The sequence below is a fragment of the Vombatus ursinus genome, unplaced genomic scaffold, assembly GCF_900497805.2.
Source record: "Vombatus ursinus unplaced genomic scaffold, bare-nosed wombat genome assembly UNPS02014817.1, whole genome shotgun sequence".
NCBI classification, from domain to species: domain Eukaryota; kingdom Metazoa; phylum Chordata; class Mammalia; order Diprotodontia; family Vombatidae; genus Vombatus; species Vombatus ursinus.
The window spans coordinates 7,462,372-7,478,726 of NW_020954595.1; the positions used below are offsets into that span (position 1 = coordinate 7,462,372).

Genomic DNA, 16,355 nt, shown 5'->3' on the forward strand with positions numbered 1-16,355 from the left:
TGTGTGTGTGTGTGTGTGTGTGTGTGTGTGTGTGTGTGTGTGTGTGTATGCATATATATGTATATAACCTGGTTTTGAGGATATTGTCAGGTTTTTTCTAGATTCTCAGTTTCTTCATCCTCTGCAACGGATTTTAGTACGTCAACTACAGTATTCTTAATGATGATCTTTTTATTTACATTCATCATGATTACCAAGTATCCTATGAAAGATGTTCCTTATTGTCTTTAGATAGATAATAAGCCAATTCTGCCCAATTTCTTTGTTCTATTTAAGGTGAACCAGTAAATCATCCTTCCATTTCGTTGCAATTTCCTTTTTGACTTCTGGTTTCTTTTATACTGAGAATAGTAGTGGTGTGATTTAATTCTTCTAATGTTGTATTCAGTTTGTGTTGAGCCTTAGACAAACGCGTAATGTTTATAGTGGCTGAACTTTAACTACTATTTTGTGAATGGTCACAACTGTGATTTTTAAAATCTTTAGTCCCTTTTTTATCCACTCAGCCCCTATGAGGGGGAAGCGAAAAAGGCCATTGTGGGGCTGAAGACTTCTTTCTACATTTGGCATTTTTGTGGCTTGCTGTGGCCCAGGACTGTAGCAGCTGGTGGCCAGCCTCTTGTGGATCAGCATCTCTCGATGTGCTTGGGCTAGCTCAGGCTATTTCCTGGACCCTCCGTGAAGCCTTTCTTCAGGACGATACCATGGGGAGAGCCTTAGGGGACTCGGGGTCAGTGCTGTTCCACAGGGAGGCGTCAGAGGAGGACTGTAGAAACAAGTGAAAGTGATGGTAGTGAAAAGGGAAGTTGAGCCTTCTTTTAATAGTGCTTTTTGGGTGCCTTTTGGTGTTACGTCACTGTCATTTCCTGATAGAACTTTTTGGGCCCCCTTTCCCCTAATCCAGTGAGTGCTTTCCTTGTATGTAACAGCAGTAAAAAGCCAACAGCAGCTGTTCAGCAAACCGTAGGCAGCACAGACAACATTCAGAACTTTCTGTCCGTTTGCCCTCTTTTGGAAGCGAGGAAAGACATTTCCTCCTCTGCTGTCTGAGGCCAAGATGGGTCAGTAAAATCTTCAAAAAGTAGCTTTGTTTTGTTGTTATTTTGTTTGCCTTATTACAGTTATGGCGAATTTTGTTGTCCTGTTCAGCATTACCTTGTACAAGATCTCCATGGTTCCCTGAAATCCTCACCTCTGATGTCTCTCACAGCTCCACAATGTTCTATTACTTTTGGATTCCACCCTTTGTCCAGCTGTTCCTTAGTCAATGGGCATTTAGTTTGTTTCTGCTTTTTTGCTGCTGCACATATTTTGGTACTTACTGAACCTCTTGATCTTTGACCCCTTTTTGCTGTATTCCTGTAGTGGGATTTCTGGTTCAGAGGATAGAAATAGTTTAGGGACATTTTTCTCATGATTACACATTGTATTTCCAAATAGTTGGGTCAGTTTACAACTCTTCCAACAGTTCATTAGTGTGCCTGTATTTCTATATTCCCTTCCATATGTAGTGTTTTCATCTTTTGTAACATTTGCCAATTTGTTGACTGTGAGATGAAACCTCGGAGTTCTGTTAATTTGCATTTCTCTTGTTAGTGGTGTGGAGCAGTCTTTCATATTATTATCAAGAGTTTGAAATTATTGTTTTGAAAATTGTTGGTATCCTTTGGGAATGTAACTGTTGGTGAAGTACCCTTGATCGAGCTGTCTCTTTCTGTTAGGCATCTTAGATATCAGAATTCTGTCACTGATATTTGATGCTAAGACTTTTTTCACCCTGTTCATTCTTTTTCCTTTTTTTTTTTTCTGACTGTACTGATTTTGTTTGTGCAAAAGCCTTCTCATTTTATGTAGTTGAAATTGTTGATTTTTTTCTTTTTATGGCCACCTCTATCCCTTGTTTGATTGGCATATGTTGAAATTTGGAGTTAGTTGGCATTATAACCACCTCTCTTTGATTAAAAGTGTTGTTGTTTTCCCTTGATAAACTAATTATTTCAAATATCTGTGAGTGTTAATGTATTTTGGGTTTTCTGACACAACACTTAACCTTGGCCTTTTTGTCTGCTGTAGAACAGTCTATTTGTGTTCTGCTTCAAATGGTGTCACCTTGGTTTGGGAGTGGGAGCTATTCAGATTTGATCTAGTCTTGGAAGGCGTCATTATCCAGAGTTTATTCTGGTGATGCATTTCAGGTTCCTTCTCTGTGTCTCTGTGGTGGTGATACTATAGGAAACTTGAAGGCCAATTCAGTGTTTATCCCAGGCAGATCAAAGAAAATAGGTTTGCAGTTTTTTTGGGTATATGATCCCGAGGGATTCAAACATGAGATGCTTCTCAGTTTTCCTTTTCATGAGTGAACAAATTAATTTTCCCCAAACAAGTCTTGTAAAATTATTTTTTTATGGCATGGAGGTTCCTATGATTTCTCAAAGGCCTTGCCAGTGGAGTATAAGCTCTGGACAGTTCTACAATGCTCAAAAGACTTTGAATCTGTGCCCACTACGGACTTATGTTTGCCTTTCCAGGACCAGCCTTGTTAAGTGCAAAGAGGTGAATAGTCTAGAATTAGGCAATAAATTCTTAGGTATTAATAGTCTGAAATACGGAGGAATTCAGAATGGCCTTTGTTTCTCTGACTTGTTCCATTTCTGTTGTGGCAGTGACATTGGTGGAAATTGTGTCAAGTATACCAAAAATCAGATAGTTTTTTACTGTCTTAAAAAAGTATTAACTTAGTTGTTGGTATTCTCCTGTTGTGAAATCCTTTTCCAGTGACCAGTGAATGGACATACTCCTGGAGTAAATGAATCATATTAATTTTTACGTTGTCAGTATAAACCAATTGAGAAGAAAAAAGATAATTTCAACTCAATTGAAGGATGGATGGTTTGTGGATTCTGTGAGAAGAATAAATATGAGTTGGCTGAGTAGGCTTTATTATGTATCTAAAGATAAATAGAAACATGATTTCTTGGGGCATTTGGTCACCTTGATTCAGAGTGCTCTGAAACAGTATTTGTACAGAGGATGCCATGAAGATATTGTCTATCCTAGTATCTGATGCAGATCAGGAAATAAAATCTACAAGGAACTTTAATGCAATGTTCCAAATTAAATAATTTAAAGTTTCAGGACTTAGTACAGTGCCCAGCACATAGTAGGCACTTAATAAATGCTTGTTGTCTTAATTTAGCTACTTGTTGACTTCATGAAAAGGTGAGCATAAGAGATGATGGTGAAAATATTTTGAAAAATATGGCTTCTTTGAAAAAGATCAAAGGCCTTTTCACTGTACAAGTTTGATGCCTGCTCGCTCTCTCTTCTATATTATATCGTGTAAGTGGTTATCTGCCCTTTGCCTGCAGACCTCCAGTAAGGGCGAACCTTTGCCTCCTGAAAGAAACCCATTCCACTTTAGGGTAGCTGTCATCGGACCTAAGTCATCCTGTTTGCTAAGCCTCCCTGCAGTTCCTAGTTCTGCCTTCTGTTTGTTAATTTTGAGAAATCATTTAATTTGGTAAAGTGAAACATTGCTTTAAAGAGTTTTTCCCTTACAAGGTGTGTGACAGTCATATGTTAAAATCATATAAGAAAGATTCTGCATCAGAGAGAACTGGTCACCTTCTGATTAGCATAAAGCAAGGGTGTATAGGCTTATCAAAGGTGTTGGCCATGATTGTGGAAGATGTCCAGTGCAGAGTCCAAATTGAAGAGGGCTTCCTTCAGATTACTCCTTTTTGGAAATAAAATTGTGCTGATTGACTCAAGTTTCACAACATTACCGAGCCTCCTAAATGAGATTCAGAACCACTTAAGAGCTCGGCTGACATAAATGTCCCTACAGGAATAACCAAGTGGGTGAAGAATGCCTCCTGTCCCAACTCTAGCATTTGGAGGACATCCCGTCACATAGATCCCTCAGTACATCCATCTTCTTTTAAAAACTGTTCTTTTGTTTGAAAAGACACTTCAAAAAATCCTGAGATTCCTCTAAAAATAAATGTCCTGGAAACAGTTTTTGGATTGTTAACAAGAAAAAAGATGTCCTTTATTTTAATTGGATAGGCTAGTACTGACATTGACCTTTGTATTTGTCTGGATTTTTGTAGGTCCTCATTGTTGATTTTATTCACATTGTGAAGCCGTAGTTTATGTTATCCTTTGTCTACGCCATCGCTTGGTGTAAGTTGTCTTCCCAGCTCTCTCTGATTTCTAATGCTCCTTATGGGGAGGCAGGCTGTGTAGTGCCAAGAAAAAAGACCTAGTCCTGGCATCAGAGGGCTCTGGTTCAGATCTTGCCTCTGTTGCTTCAGACCTTCACCTTATCTAGCCTCATTCCTATGTTAAATGAGTGAGTGAGTTAGATGTTCATTTGATCACTGAAAGTTTGTTTTTGTAATGGAGACACACTCAGATTGCTATGAAACCATTATGCCACTGTCTCTACTATTATTTGACCAAAAACAAGAAATGCTGGGCTACGGCAATAAAACTAAAAACTCAAAAGAAATTAAGAAAATAAGCGCAGGCAGAATTAATTCTTATTTGCAGATGTGACAGTTTACCTAGAAAATGCCAAAGAGTTGAGGAACACTTTAATCTAGACAAAGTCTTCAGTTAAGTGTCAGGCTACAAAATAAATCCACAAACTCCAACCAGACATTGCTTAGGTTGAAGAAATAGGAAGAGAAATTCTATTTGAGATAAGAAACTGTTGTAAATGTCTGGTAGTTATCCTACCAAAACACAGCTCTTACATAGCGTCACCATTTTCATAGAAAGTTGGAACAAAGACCAAAGTTAAAATCAGAAAGTTAAAATATCAAGAGATGTAATGCAGCGCTTGGTGGTGGAATGGTTTGTCTGGAGATCCTTGACTTGAAGATGGAAGCAGGGCCGCTCAGAGCTTGTTGGTCTTTATCCAACTCCTGCATTTTATAGACAAGGAAGTTGAGATCCAGAGAGGTTAGAGATTGCCCATGATCACACAATCCTAAATATTAGTGATAGGATGTGAACCCGTGTCCTCGAAGGTAGCGTTTGACACTTTTCATTACACAGTCCTGGAGGAAGCTTGGCATTGCCAGATTCCAAATTATCTGGTTTTGGGGGGGTTGCAGAAAATTGTTGATGGAATAGACAAGATAAGTAAGATCTGGAAATAAATCGGTGTCTTAGCAGCTTACAAAATATGACAATACATTCCAGTTGACTCAATAGCTTAAATAATTAAAAAGTCCCACCATAAGAAAATTAGAGAGTAATGGAAGGTTATTTATTTCCCAGCTATTTAAGGGGAAATAATCATAACCAGATGTGGGATAGAAAAGTCTTAAAAGGTGAAATTGGCTTTGAATTATATGGCATTCAAAAGCTTTGGACAAATAAAATCAGTGCAGCTAGAATTAAAAGAAAAGATCTCTGATGAAAGTCTGACATCCATCTTCTCTTGGATTGACACAAGCCTAATAAATTAAGAAATATTTTCTGTTATTTAGGTGTCAAAAGGCATAAACAGTTTTAAAAATTATTATTTAAATATTTTTCTAGTAGCAAAAGTAGTTAAGCACAAAAGTGTAAGTAACAGGAGTAAGTCAACTGGAATAATTCTCTTGCAAAACACAAAATGGCTGTAGTGTTTGACGCCACCCAGGCGGGTGGATGGGAGAGAAATTTTTCCGAGTTGGGAAAACTGTCCCTTGGTACATGAGAGATGGGGTCAGAAAAGGAACAGTCAGTCCCTCTTCTCCTTTTCCCTGTACAAAAACTCATGTAGCCGCTTTGGGCTGCTCTACGCTTTGCATGGCTTCCCCCCGGGTTGGATCTTTTGAGGATAGATGAAGCGCCCCGTGTCTCTTGTTAGCACATGGATTCCCTGCCAGCACAGTCTGTCTCTTTAGCTTATGGCTGTTCAAGAGCACTGTAGGACATCCCCTTCTGGATTTCCCATCACTTTTGTCTTCCTTCTCAAGGGGCTTCTCTTCTCCAGCTCTTCTGTTTCCCGACAAACTGCTGTCATTGGTAATAAAAAATAAAGGGGGAAACAATGAGTGGAGAGCTTTAAGAGGAAGAAGCTGAAGATGCCAGCCAGTGTGTCGGGGACAGACTGCCCAGGCACGTGGACCGGGCTCAGCATCGATGCAGGAGCAGGGGAGAGAGTGGGCTCTGTGGCATCTGGGAAGTTGTGTAGAGCTTTGAATGGCACTGAGCTTCTCCTTGCTTGTTTAACTGCGGCACTCCCTGAGGGTGAGGCTGTGGGTGCCGGCTTCCAAGAACTAAAGTGGTGAGCTAAGGAAGATCAACGACCAGATGACCAATGAGGGAATAAGTTTCACTCTGACATCAGTGAAGTCTTGTGAGTGCCAAAGGTAACCTGAAGGATGTTGTCGAGAACGTGTGTGACTGGAAGGGGAGGATGGCAGATCTTGTATTGAGAGTAGCAGAGAAACCAGTGATCGACCCCCATGGATACATTGGTATCCATGCGATGTCAGGAGAGCTAGGGGAAGACATTGTCATGCTGGGTAGATCCCTTGGGGAGGATTTATGAGAGGTTGAGAAGGGTGAGAGAATGTGGATGTACTCCAGTCTGCGTCACTGGAAGGCACGTCCATATGAGTGAGTCATCATCATCATCATCATCATAGCTGACATTTATATATTGCTAAGGACGTGCCAGGCACTATGCAAAGCACTTTACCGATGTCTCATTTAACCCTCACAACAACTGTGGGAGGTAGGTGCTATTATTATTATTCCCATTTTACAGATGAGGAAACTGAGGCAGACAGGTGAATTCATTTGCTCAGGGTCACACAGCTAGTAAGTGTGTGAGGTTGGATTTGAACACAGGTTGTTTTTTTTTTGTTTGTTTGTTTTTTGACACCAGGCCCAGTGCTCTATCCACCACCAACATAGCTGCTTATGTGCCTCAATGAGATCATAGAGCCGCCTTTGTGGCTTTGTATACCTCATTGATACCTTGGTGTCCCCAGCACTTAGCATAAAGACTGGCACACATATATTTCATAAATACTTCTTAATTGATTAATAAAAAGTACAGAGTTTTAGTGCACGAAAATTATTTTCTCCTTGGCACATAGGTATTTTATTTTTATGTCAATCACATATGAAACCTCTAACCTTCCAGTAGATATGTCAGAGAATACGCATTTCAGACGTTGTCTGGGGCACACAAATTCTGTGTATCAACTGTGGCCCGAGGCTCTGAGACTGAACCACCCAAATCCCTCTTTTATACATCTGTCCATCACATCAAGCTGTTTAGCAGGAGCTAGCCGAATACAATTTTGTTTCCTTGGGACCTCCTTGTAATGGCCAAGATAGATGTTAGTAAGCACTTTGTAAATTGTAAAGCTAGACGGAGCTGTTACCATTCTGTAGTGTGTTTATCCAACACCTGGTCAAGGCCCTAATAACCACGTTTAAGCCAATGCACCAGGTTCAGCACCCATAGCGTATGGGGGAGGGTAATACTGAATAATCCCTTCTTTAGCTGTAGAATCTTGGTGTAGCAGCTGTCCGAAGTAGACTTTTCATGATTTATTTACTTGTAAACATTTTACGAATATGAAGTTACTTTCACTTATCACATGTATTCCCATCACTTAGTATGGTCCCTGGCACACACACTTAATAAATGCTTGTTGACTGACTGACTGACTGATTAATATGTTAGGATCTGATTTTATTGGTGTGGTTATTCTCTCTATAGACACAGATTGTTATTATTAGCCTTCTAGAGTTGATGTAGGTGAAATCATCAGTAGCTTGTAGCTCACGTGGTGATACATTTCTCTGAACTGAGTTAGGCTGATCTTTCCTGGATATTTCTAAAATACTTTCAGCCCGGTTGCATCTGCTTGCCCACCACTGGCATCACCTTTGAGAACCCAAGGCATTGATTGACACAACATGGTGTTTCATAATCAGTCATATTATCATGCAAACATCATATTTGAATGAAACCATAGTCTTTAAATTAAAAAAAAAAGGTGCCTGGATTTCAGTATGCCTTGTGAGAAGTCTCAGTATATCCATATGGACAAAGATTGAGAGATATGGGCTGGAAAATAACATAGTATGCTTGGTTCACAACTATTGGAATAGTTGGATTCAGAGCGGTGATTAATTGATGTCAACTTTGGTGGTAGGGAAAGGGTGCTAGGGCATTACCCTCCAGCTCTGTCTGTGGCCTTCTGAAGAGAAAGACAGCCTGTTCATGTGGTGGTTGGCAGAATCAGGATGCCTTAAGATTTTGATTATCAGCCCGTTTGTTTGGTTTTTTTCATGTATCTTTTTGAGTTTTTTTTTTTTAATTAGGATCAGATTTTACCCCTACGAGGAACTCCCAGAGTGGAAAACCCCTCCATTGATGTGCTTGGTAACTCAGGGTTTTCGAAGCTGCCCTTGGGGTGCTGAGCAGTAACATAACTTGCTTGTGGAGTCAGCCTAACTGGCACAGGCATGATTTTTAACCTGTGTCTTTCTGACTCCCAAGCCAACCCTGTCTGTGCTCTGCCACCTTGCCTGTCTGAATGAAATTTAGTAAGAGTTAAATGTAAATTCCTATACTTTGATTTTTTTTTAAGTATATAAAGGATGGAAATGTTGCTATGCAAAGTGCAAATTTAATGAGTCAACAGTGTGATGTTAGCCAAGAAAGTTACTGTTAGACTGTTTGTAAAAAGCATTGTCTCTAGATTGAGGGAGCCAACATTCTGCCCCGCTTAGAATCATTTTGGAGAAGAAGGATCTTGATGAGCTGAGTGAGGGGCATGCAGAAGAGAAGGGGTCAGGGTAGGGAGAGGAAGCCAAACCAATAGCAAATGAGGGTCAGTTTTAGGAGCTAGCTATGAGAGAGATTTTTGTATGTAAGGCCAGCAGCTGGCACGGGACTTGACATGTGGGTGCTTACTAAATGCTTGTGGATTGATTGCAGTAACTGCACACTTAAACGAGTAACATTTTGTTAATTCTTTTCCTCTTTTCTTAGGTGCATTTTATTTGGTGTTTGAATACATGGACCATGACCTGATGGGACTCCTGGAATCAGGCTTGGTTCATTTTAATGAAAATCACATAAAGTCATTCATGAGACAGCTGATGGAGGGTTTGGATTATTGCCATAAGAAGAACTTTTTACATAGAGATATTAAGTGTTCAAATATTCTACTAAACAATAGGTATGATTGAATTTTTTAGCTATATATTTGTGTATGTACATTTTTAGGGGGAAAATATGTTTTTAAAATGTCCAATAAAACAGCACATTCACTATTGTTACACACGATATTAGTTTGATTATAGTTTTAGTAGGATTTTATGCCTGATCACAGATAGTAGCTGAAAGTGTTGACTGAATCTGATCAGAATTGAAATTAAAACATGTACATTTAAACACTTAATTCCTTGCTTTCGAAAATTAATAAATGAAGACAGAATGCCTAAGTCAGCTAGTGATTTGTCTTCTTGCCCAACATGACGTGTACCTTGTCCTGCCGTGCTTTTCAAGATCCGTTTCCATTTGACTAGTGAAAATACTGGTGTTTGGAAAAGTACACACTTGATACTTCTCATTTTGATGGAAGTTGCTCCTTGACCCTCGTGGCCTTGGTCTCCATTGGCCTCATATCGACTGAACCTTCTGACTTCCTCTTTGGCCAGGCCTGAGACACATCTTTTTGTGCCTTGGGGCTCAGTGTGAGAGGCTGATGAACTACAAGGAGATGCTTTTGTTCTTGGGCCACCAGGAACTTTTGAGTCATTCTCAGATGACCAACTCAGGGCCACTTGTTGGGAACAGTGGTCCCGAGGAGTTTCCTAAATCCCTAAGATGGGCCTGGGCTGAGAATGTAATCCTTGTGACTGTTTGCTGAAAATCAGGGTGGTTCGCCCAGGCTGGCTTAAATTCAAACCTCAGTGTCAGAATCATCATCTTGAGATCCCAAGGCACCATGGGACCGTCTTACCCACATCAGCAAGGCCATTTGTGACTAGTGTATAGCTACCTGGCATGTGTCTGTTTCATATATAGGGACACTATACATTTTTTTTTTAACTTCTCAGTTACAGCACTCCTTCCTGATTGGGGTTCTTGAGATGTAGCTACTTGGTCATTATGAGTAAATGAAATAATGGGATTTACTTGAATTGTATAAAGGGCTTGTGAAAATATTTACCTAGATGAAAAATATTTTCTTAAAATGACTAGTAATTGAATTTATCTTAGCACTGAATCTAAGTTGTGTTACAGTTACTAACTTTTGAAACATCACTGGGTGTTTTTAGTGAGTGTTAGCGTTCGTGCTGTCTGACACCTGAACAGATGGTCTCTCTGTCATGATCAGCACTGTGAGGACAGGTGATGCTGACGGGAAGTAGAAAATAATGAGGAGAGAATGGGTGTAGTCAGTACTTGGGCTTTACGTAGAACATGAGGTTTCTTCATTTTGGGGTTGGGAAAAAAAACCCAGATATGATGTTTCCTGGTTAATTTGCTTAATACTCCAAGTAGTTTTCACAAATTTGTTGTTGATCATATTTCCCTGTAGCAGTAATTGATGATGATTTGATTTGAATGGACAACTCACAGCCAAGCTGATCATAATGAGATTCCTTATTTTTCCTCTTCTTTCTCCTAGAGGACAGATAAAGCTAGCCGATTTTGGACTTGCTCGATTATATAGCTCAGAAGAAAGGTAAGATGCTACAAATACTGTGAACTTAGTGGCCCCATTCTAAAAGTCCTATTGTCGAGTATGTAATCCGTTCCCGAGAAGCATGACATGACATTTCCTGCCTAAGCATGTGAAGGGTCCTTTAGGTCATCAGGTGGGCTTGTCGTGTATAACGAATGACTCCTGGTAGCATGATTATCTTCATTACCAGATCTCTGCAGGACCCAGTAAAACCTCATTGCTTTGAATTTTATAAAGACTTGGTGCTTCTGAAAGTTTGGAAACTATCTGTTCAAGTCAGCATAACTGTAACAGAATGCTTTATATAGGATGTCAAAATAAAGTTGACTTTCTACAAATGAAAAAATTTTAAGTTTACATTTATTACCTGCACACATTACCCGAATGATGTTTAAATGAATAAATGTCACATTTATTGGTTGATATGCTGTTGGTCCTTGTATTACTGCAATGAGAGTTGAATGTATTCACTTGCCTTAAGTGTGGGTTCCATTATTGGGTTCTAATTTTGTGTCTGGCTTACTTTTCATATGGACATATTGAAGATTATATTTGGCCCTTGACTCCAAATCTGTGGAGGGAGGGTTTGCTTGTTAGTTTACAGCTCTTGTTAATAGACAGCTCTAAACACAGGAGGTCTGAGACAAGCTATGGTTGGGGACCACCCCCTCTACATTCCCCCCTGTCCCCCATTAGTTAAATGCTGAGGATATTTGATAAGATAGTGTGATTTATTTGTGAGATTTTAAATCAAGTGAGTTTTCCTTTTGACTTCTTCTACAAATAAAAAGTGATTCAACACACTTTATTCATTAATTCTTAGAAATGACATGGTTTGCAAAATAAAACTTTGGAAGGTATATAAGGGGAATGAATAACAGATTTTTTTTTTTGTGTAAGCAAATGATAAATTCTTAGCCATGGAATAAATGCTTCTTGGATTGAATTTAATCACAGAGCTTGAAAAGGACCTTTTGGAGCCATTAAATACAACCCCTCCTTTACAGACTCTAAGCTAGTTCAGATTTTATTTTAACATCTTTCTCTTTTCTTTTTTTTGTGGGTGGGGGGCAGTTCGGGTTAAGTGACTTGCCCAAGGTCACACAGCTAGTAAGTGTCAAGTGTTTGGTCTGAGGCTGGATTTGAACTCAGGTTCTCCTGACTCCAGGGCTGGTGCTCTATCTGCTGCACCACCTAGCTGCCCCAACATCTTTTTCTTTCATATCATCAGGGAAGGCAGTTCTCCAACTCAGCTTAGTGTCACCATAATTTGCATTGCGAAACTTCATTGGTTCATATACTTGGAGAATAACGTGCTTTTTTTTTTCCCCTGCGATCCTCTATTTTGAATTTTACAGTTAATGAAGATGTTTTAAAGGATGCCTTTTTGAACTCTTGTTAAAGTATATCTAAAAGACCATGCTGTTTTCCTGACTTAATAGAGTATATTGAGAAAAATTGCATTCAGAATCTTGCAAGTGCCTGTTCTTTTGAATCTGTCCATCCTTGTAGATTAGAGTATCGGGGTTAGATGAGACCTTACAGGTCTTCTATTCTGCCTTCCCATCACCCCCTGGTTTTACTGCTGAGTCAGTGTAGCCCCTTGGGTAGGGGTTGGGGCCGGCTCACGTGGTTGGTAAAGCCAGAGGGAGGCTTAACTCTGAGGTCTCCTGGGCTGTCTGCAGGTGAAATTGGGAAATGGAGCCGAGTGAGCTCTCGTTCAAAGGCATCCGAGACGCTGCGTTGTTTCCTTCTGTCTGCTGACAGGGCGTAGAGAAGGGAAAAGTGGGTTTCTAAGGAGGATTCATGGATAGGCTCACACTGGCTAGGCCTCAGAGACCACTTAGTCTGGCTTGTCATTGTTCAGATGCAAACACTGAAGTCGAAGGTACTGAAGGAACTTGCCCAGGTAGGTGGTGGGGAGGGGTTGGAAGCTTGAGCTTCGGTTTTCAGGGTCATATTTGTTATTAATTGAAATGACTCTAAGAATAGTGTGTTTTCTCAATATTAAGCTGTATGTTTCTTGCTTGAATGGAATATCCTTTCCTCTTATGTTTTGGGAGAGATTCAGGTCAACTGAATTAATTACAGTTTTCCATTTAACAGTCTCTACATGTTCATTGGTCTAATTAGAAAAATATATTCCAACAGTTAGAGATAGGGCAACACTGTATGTCCAGCTTTTTCCCTTTTTCAACTTAAAATGGGAGATACCTTGGACATGAAAAACTGGAGGTTATAGTGACATGAAGGCCTAAACTGGAGAGCTGTGAGATGGGAGCTAAGAGTTCTGCTTCTCCTAATTACTCTCCAGGTGACTAGGCAAGTCTTCTCTGAGATTAAGCGTACCCTTGTCCAGCACTGACTCTGAGGGAGGCCCTGGGCTGGGTGCTGGAGAGACAAAGATGCCCTTTTTCCTTTTTGGTGAGGTAATTGGGGTTAAGTGACTTGCCTAGGGTCACACAGCTAGTGTCAAGTGTCTGAGACTGGATTTGAACTCAGGTCCTCCTCACTCCAAGGCTGGAGCCCTATCCACTGAGCCACCTACCTGCCCCATGAAGTATGTACTTTTATTTATAGAATTCTCTACTGATGTTAAATTATAACCTCATTCATTTCTTCAATTTTCGGTGGAAAATTAAGTAATAGAAATGAAAGAGGACCATTTTCTGGTTATATTAGCTTTCTCTTCCACTCTCACCCAAGATATTCTCAGGTCTCTTTTATTTCTGTCTCATGTGCTAAAAGGCAGAAAGCTTCCACCAGGCATGGGAAGAGATATTGTTGACAGTTTGAAAAACATGAGGGCAGTGAATCTTGCCCTGTTTTCTCTGAGAAATACAGAAATCTTTTTAGAAATACAGAAATATAGGAGTCTTTTTTGACTTTTCCATAATGCACTGTGGTTGACAGGAATCTATAAATAAAGGTCAGAGTTAAGTAAGAGAGTTTAGTAATAGGCACAAACCATTAGATGACTATAAAAACAAACTAGGAAGACTAAATGAATAGGAAATGACATTGATCTCTTAAGTCTCTAATCTCCAGTTCATCCTGGAGAACAGACTAAAATTGCCCTCCCTCACAAGCCTGGAACAAGTGTTTCAAAGGGAGCCCAGGCAGGACAGAACAGGGAGAGGCAGAAGGCCTCTGCAGCTTCCTTCAGGAAGTTCCAAGGGAGAAGAACGCGAAGGAACCAGAAGGATGAAAGAACTGCTGACATTGGGGAGGCTCTTGAAAGTCCTGTGCCCGAGACCTCCCCAGGACTGCTGGGGACACTGCTGGGGACAAAGGATGTTCTCTAAGGGAGAAGCAAGTGGGAAAAGCTTGCCTCCCTCTGCTCATTGGCGTCATGGTGGACGGCCACAGTGGATCCTGCTGGACCAGCATTTGTGCCGCCAAGACTTGTCAAGCCTAGTGGACTTGATGATAAGGTTGAGAGCCCATGCTGCTGCCTGGTAGAACCTCTGAAATGATCTCTGGATTGTGATGTTCTGGGCAAAAAATTCAGATGCTTCAGGGCACAGATGGGTCTTGGATCATGGCTGTCGAAGAAGATTTTTGGAAAACAATGTTTGGTTAAGAAGACGGTTTTGGGAGACAGAGATTTGAGTCTCTAGATGATGGTCTAAAACACGAAATAATGTACCCGCCCAGGGAAACTGTAGCTAAAGAAGACTTTCAAATAAATAAACAAATAAAAACATATTTGCATGAAGATTGGAAGATCTGATTAAAAGGGATTTATAAATGGAGGAGGAATAAAAACATTCCACATCTCTTCAAAAGCAGATGTCCTAGAGACAGGCAGGTATGTCATGGGGAGAAAACTTATCGCTGGAGAGGTCCCAGTGATTCGTGGAAGACAGGGTGTTAATGATGACTTCCGTTGTCTGTAAATATCAGGCAGGATATGGAAGAGAACCTGCAGCATTTGGGAAAGGGGACGCTTTCTTCCTCTTCATCATCACTGTGGGTCATGACTAAAAGACGGAAATGAACAAGTATGTTCTACTCAAAAGAGGCAGATTAGGCAGAGTTGTATTGCATCATAAGAAGATGTGTTGAGAAAATTTGTGAATGGCATGGAGTAGGGGCACAGTGTTATGATGGAGACTATTTGGTGATGACCAGGGGAGGAAGAAACAAAGGATTTTAGTGTAGGAATGCACCGTAGACCACCCTGGCTTGGAGGAACCCCACCGCGCAGTTGTGATGGAAGCTTGGACTGGCTGGATTTATCCGCTGGAGCCTTCTCTCTCTGCACAACCAGAGCATCTGGTAACTTTCCTGTATTGATGACAGCTTTATTCTGCTGGTCCTGAAGCGAGCACACAGCCACGCCATCCTCAGGCTCGGAGTCTGAGCCAGCCTCAGTTGTGAGAGAGCAGGTTTCCAGGGGTTCAGAGAACAGGGAGTGGAATCTGTCTACAGAAACGGATGCTTAAGACAACACATGGTAACAGCGCTCTTTGGGAAAGGAAAATTGGTATAAAATACATTTCAATAAATAAAAGATTTCTTCCCATAGAGCTTAAGGGTTTATAAAGGTGAGGGAAATAATAGCAGTTTTCAAGTCGTGATTAGATTTGTTCTTTTTGGCCCCAGGGAAGAGATGTAGGAGCAGTAGGAAATACCAGAGGAGCAGATTTGGGTTCATTGAAGGGAAAAACATCCTAATAATGATGGCTGTCCCCAGATGGCCTGAGCTGTTGTGAGGGATAGTGAGCTTCCTCTTACTGGTGGACTCAAAGTGAAATCTAGATGGCCACTTGGAAGGTATGTTTTATATCTACTCACCTGTCTTTGTTGTGGTTAGGCTGGAGTTGGTGACTTCTGAAGTCCCAGCTAAGATCCTGTCATCCCATGGCCTGAAATCCTGTAGGAGTCTGCTCAAGGAAGATAAAATGCTTTGAGGAACAAGTGTGAGTGATAGCGATGAGATAAAGAGAGACAACTGTCTGCAGAGACCCTGGATGCTCAGGAACTTGCTGACCAGCTTAGCCTCTTTAAAGGTCGTGGGTAACTTGAGAGGACTCCAAGAGAGATAAAGTCCTGTAATAATTGTTTCGGCAAAGTCTCGGCTCAGAACAAGCTGAACTTGGCAGCAGCACAAAGGGAAACGGCTTTTCAAAATGCCTTCTAAGGACGGTGTTAGAGGAAGATAAAGGAGAGATCTAAGCACTGTGAGTAGATGGGGAGAGAAGGCAGAACTACTGGGTTCTGTTTGATAAAGGTGATTTGTACGGCAGTAACAGGTGGTCCTCATCTAGCTTGTCAGCCTCTTTGAATGCAAGAATGATGCTCCTTATGCTTTCTCTAGAGGCATTGCACTGTAATATCAGGTGTGACTAGCAGATGCTCACCGAGTGCCCGTGTGCTTTCTGGTGGATCTGACTGCTGAGTGCCAGGAATACCCCAGGAAGACCAAAGGAGGGCAAGCCCTCACATGCAAGTTGTGTTGGGGAAGATGGCATCAAAGGGAGCCAGGAAGTCTGAGAGAAAGGGAAGGAGTGAAAATCAGGCAATCCTCAGACAGCTAGAGCAACCCTTCTTGATGCTTGAATTCAAGGAAAGTCTCAGACCAGCTGCATGCTTCTCACCTCCTTGGGCCATCCCATGGAGGCCCCA

At 40.9% G+C, this 16,355-nt stretch overlaps 1 protein-coding gene across 1 annotated transcript in view; it reads left to right on the forward strand.

Moving 5' to 3' along the window:
* CDK13 (cyclin dependent kinase 13) overlaps positions 1 to 16,355 on the forward strand; it is a 116,039-nt gene that overhangs the window by 73,923 nt on the left and 25,761 nt on the right. Inside the window, exons 7-8 of the mRNA XM_027835809.1 lie at positions 9,020 to 9,209; positions 10,668 to 10,724. Of these exons, the coding sequence (XP_027691610.1) occupies positions 9,020 to 9,209; positions 10,668 to 10,724 (247 nt within the window). The remainder of the gene's footprint in view (positions 1 to 9,019; positions 9,210 to 10,667; positions 10,725 to 16,355) is intronic.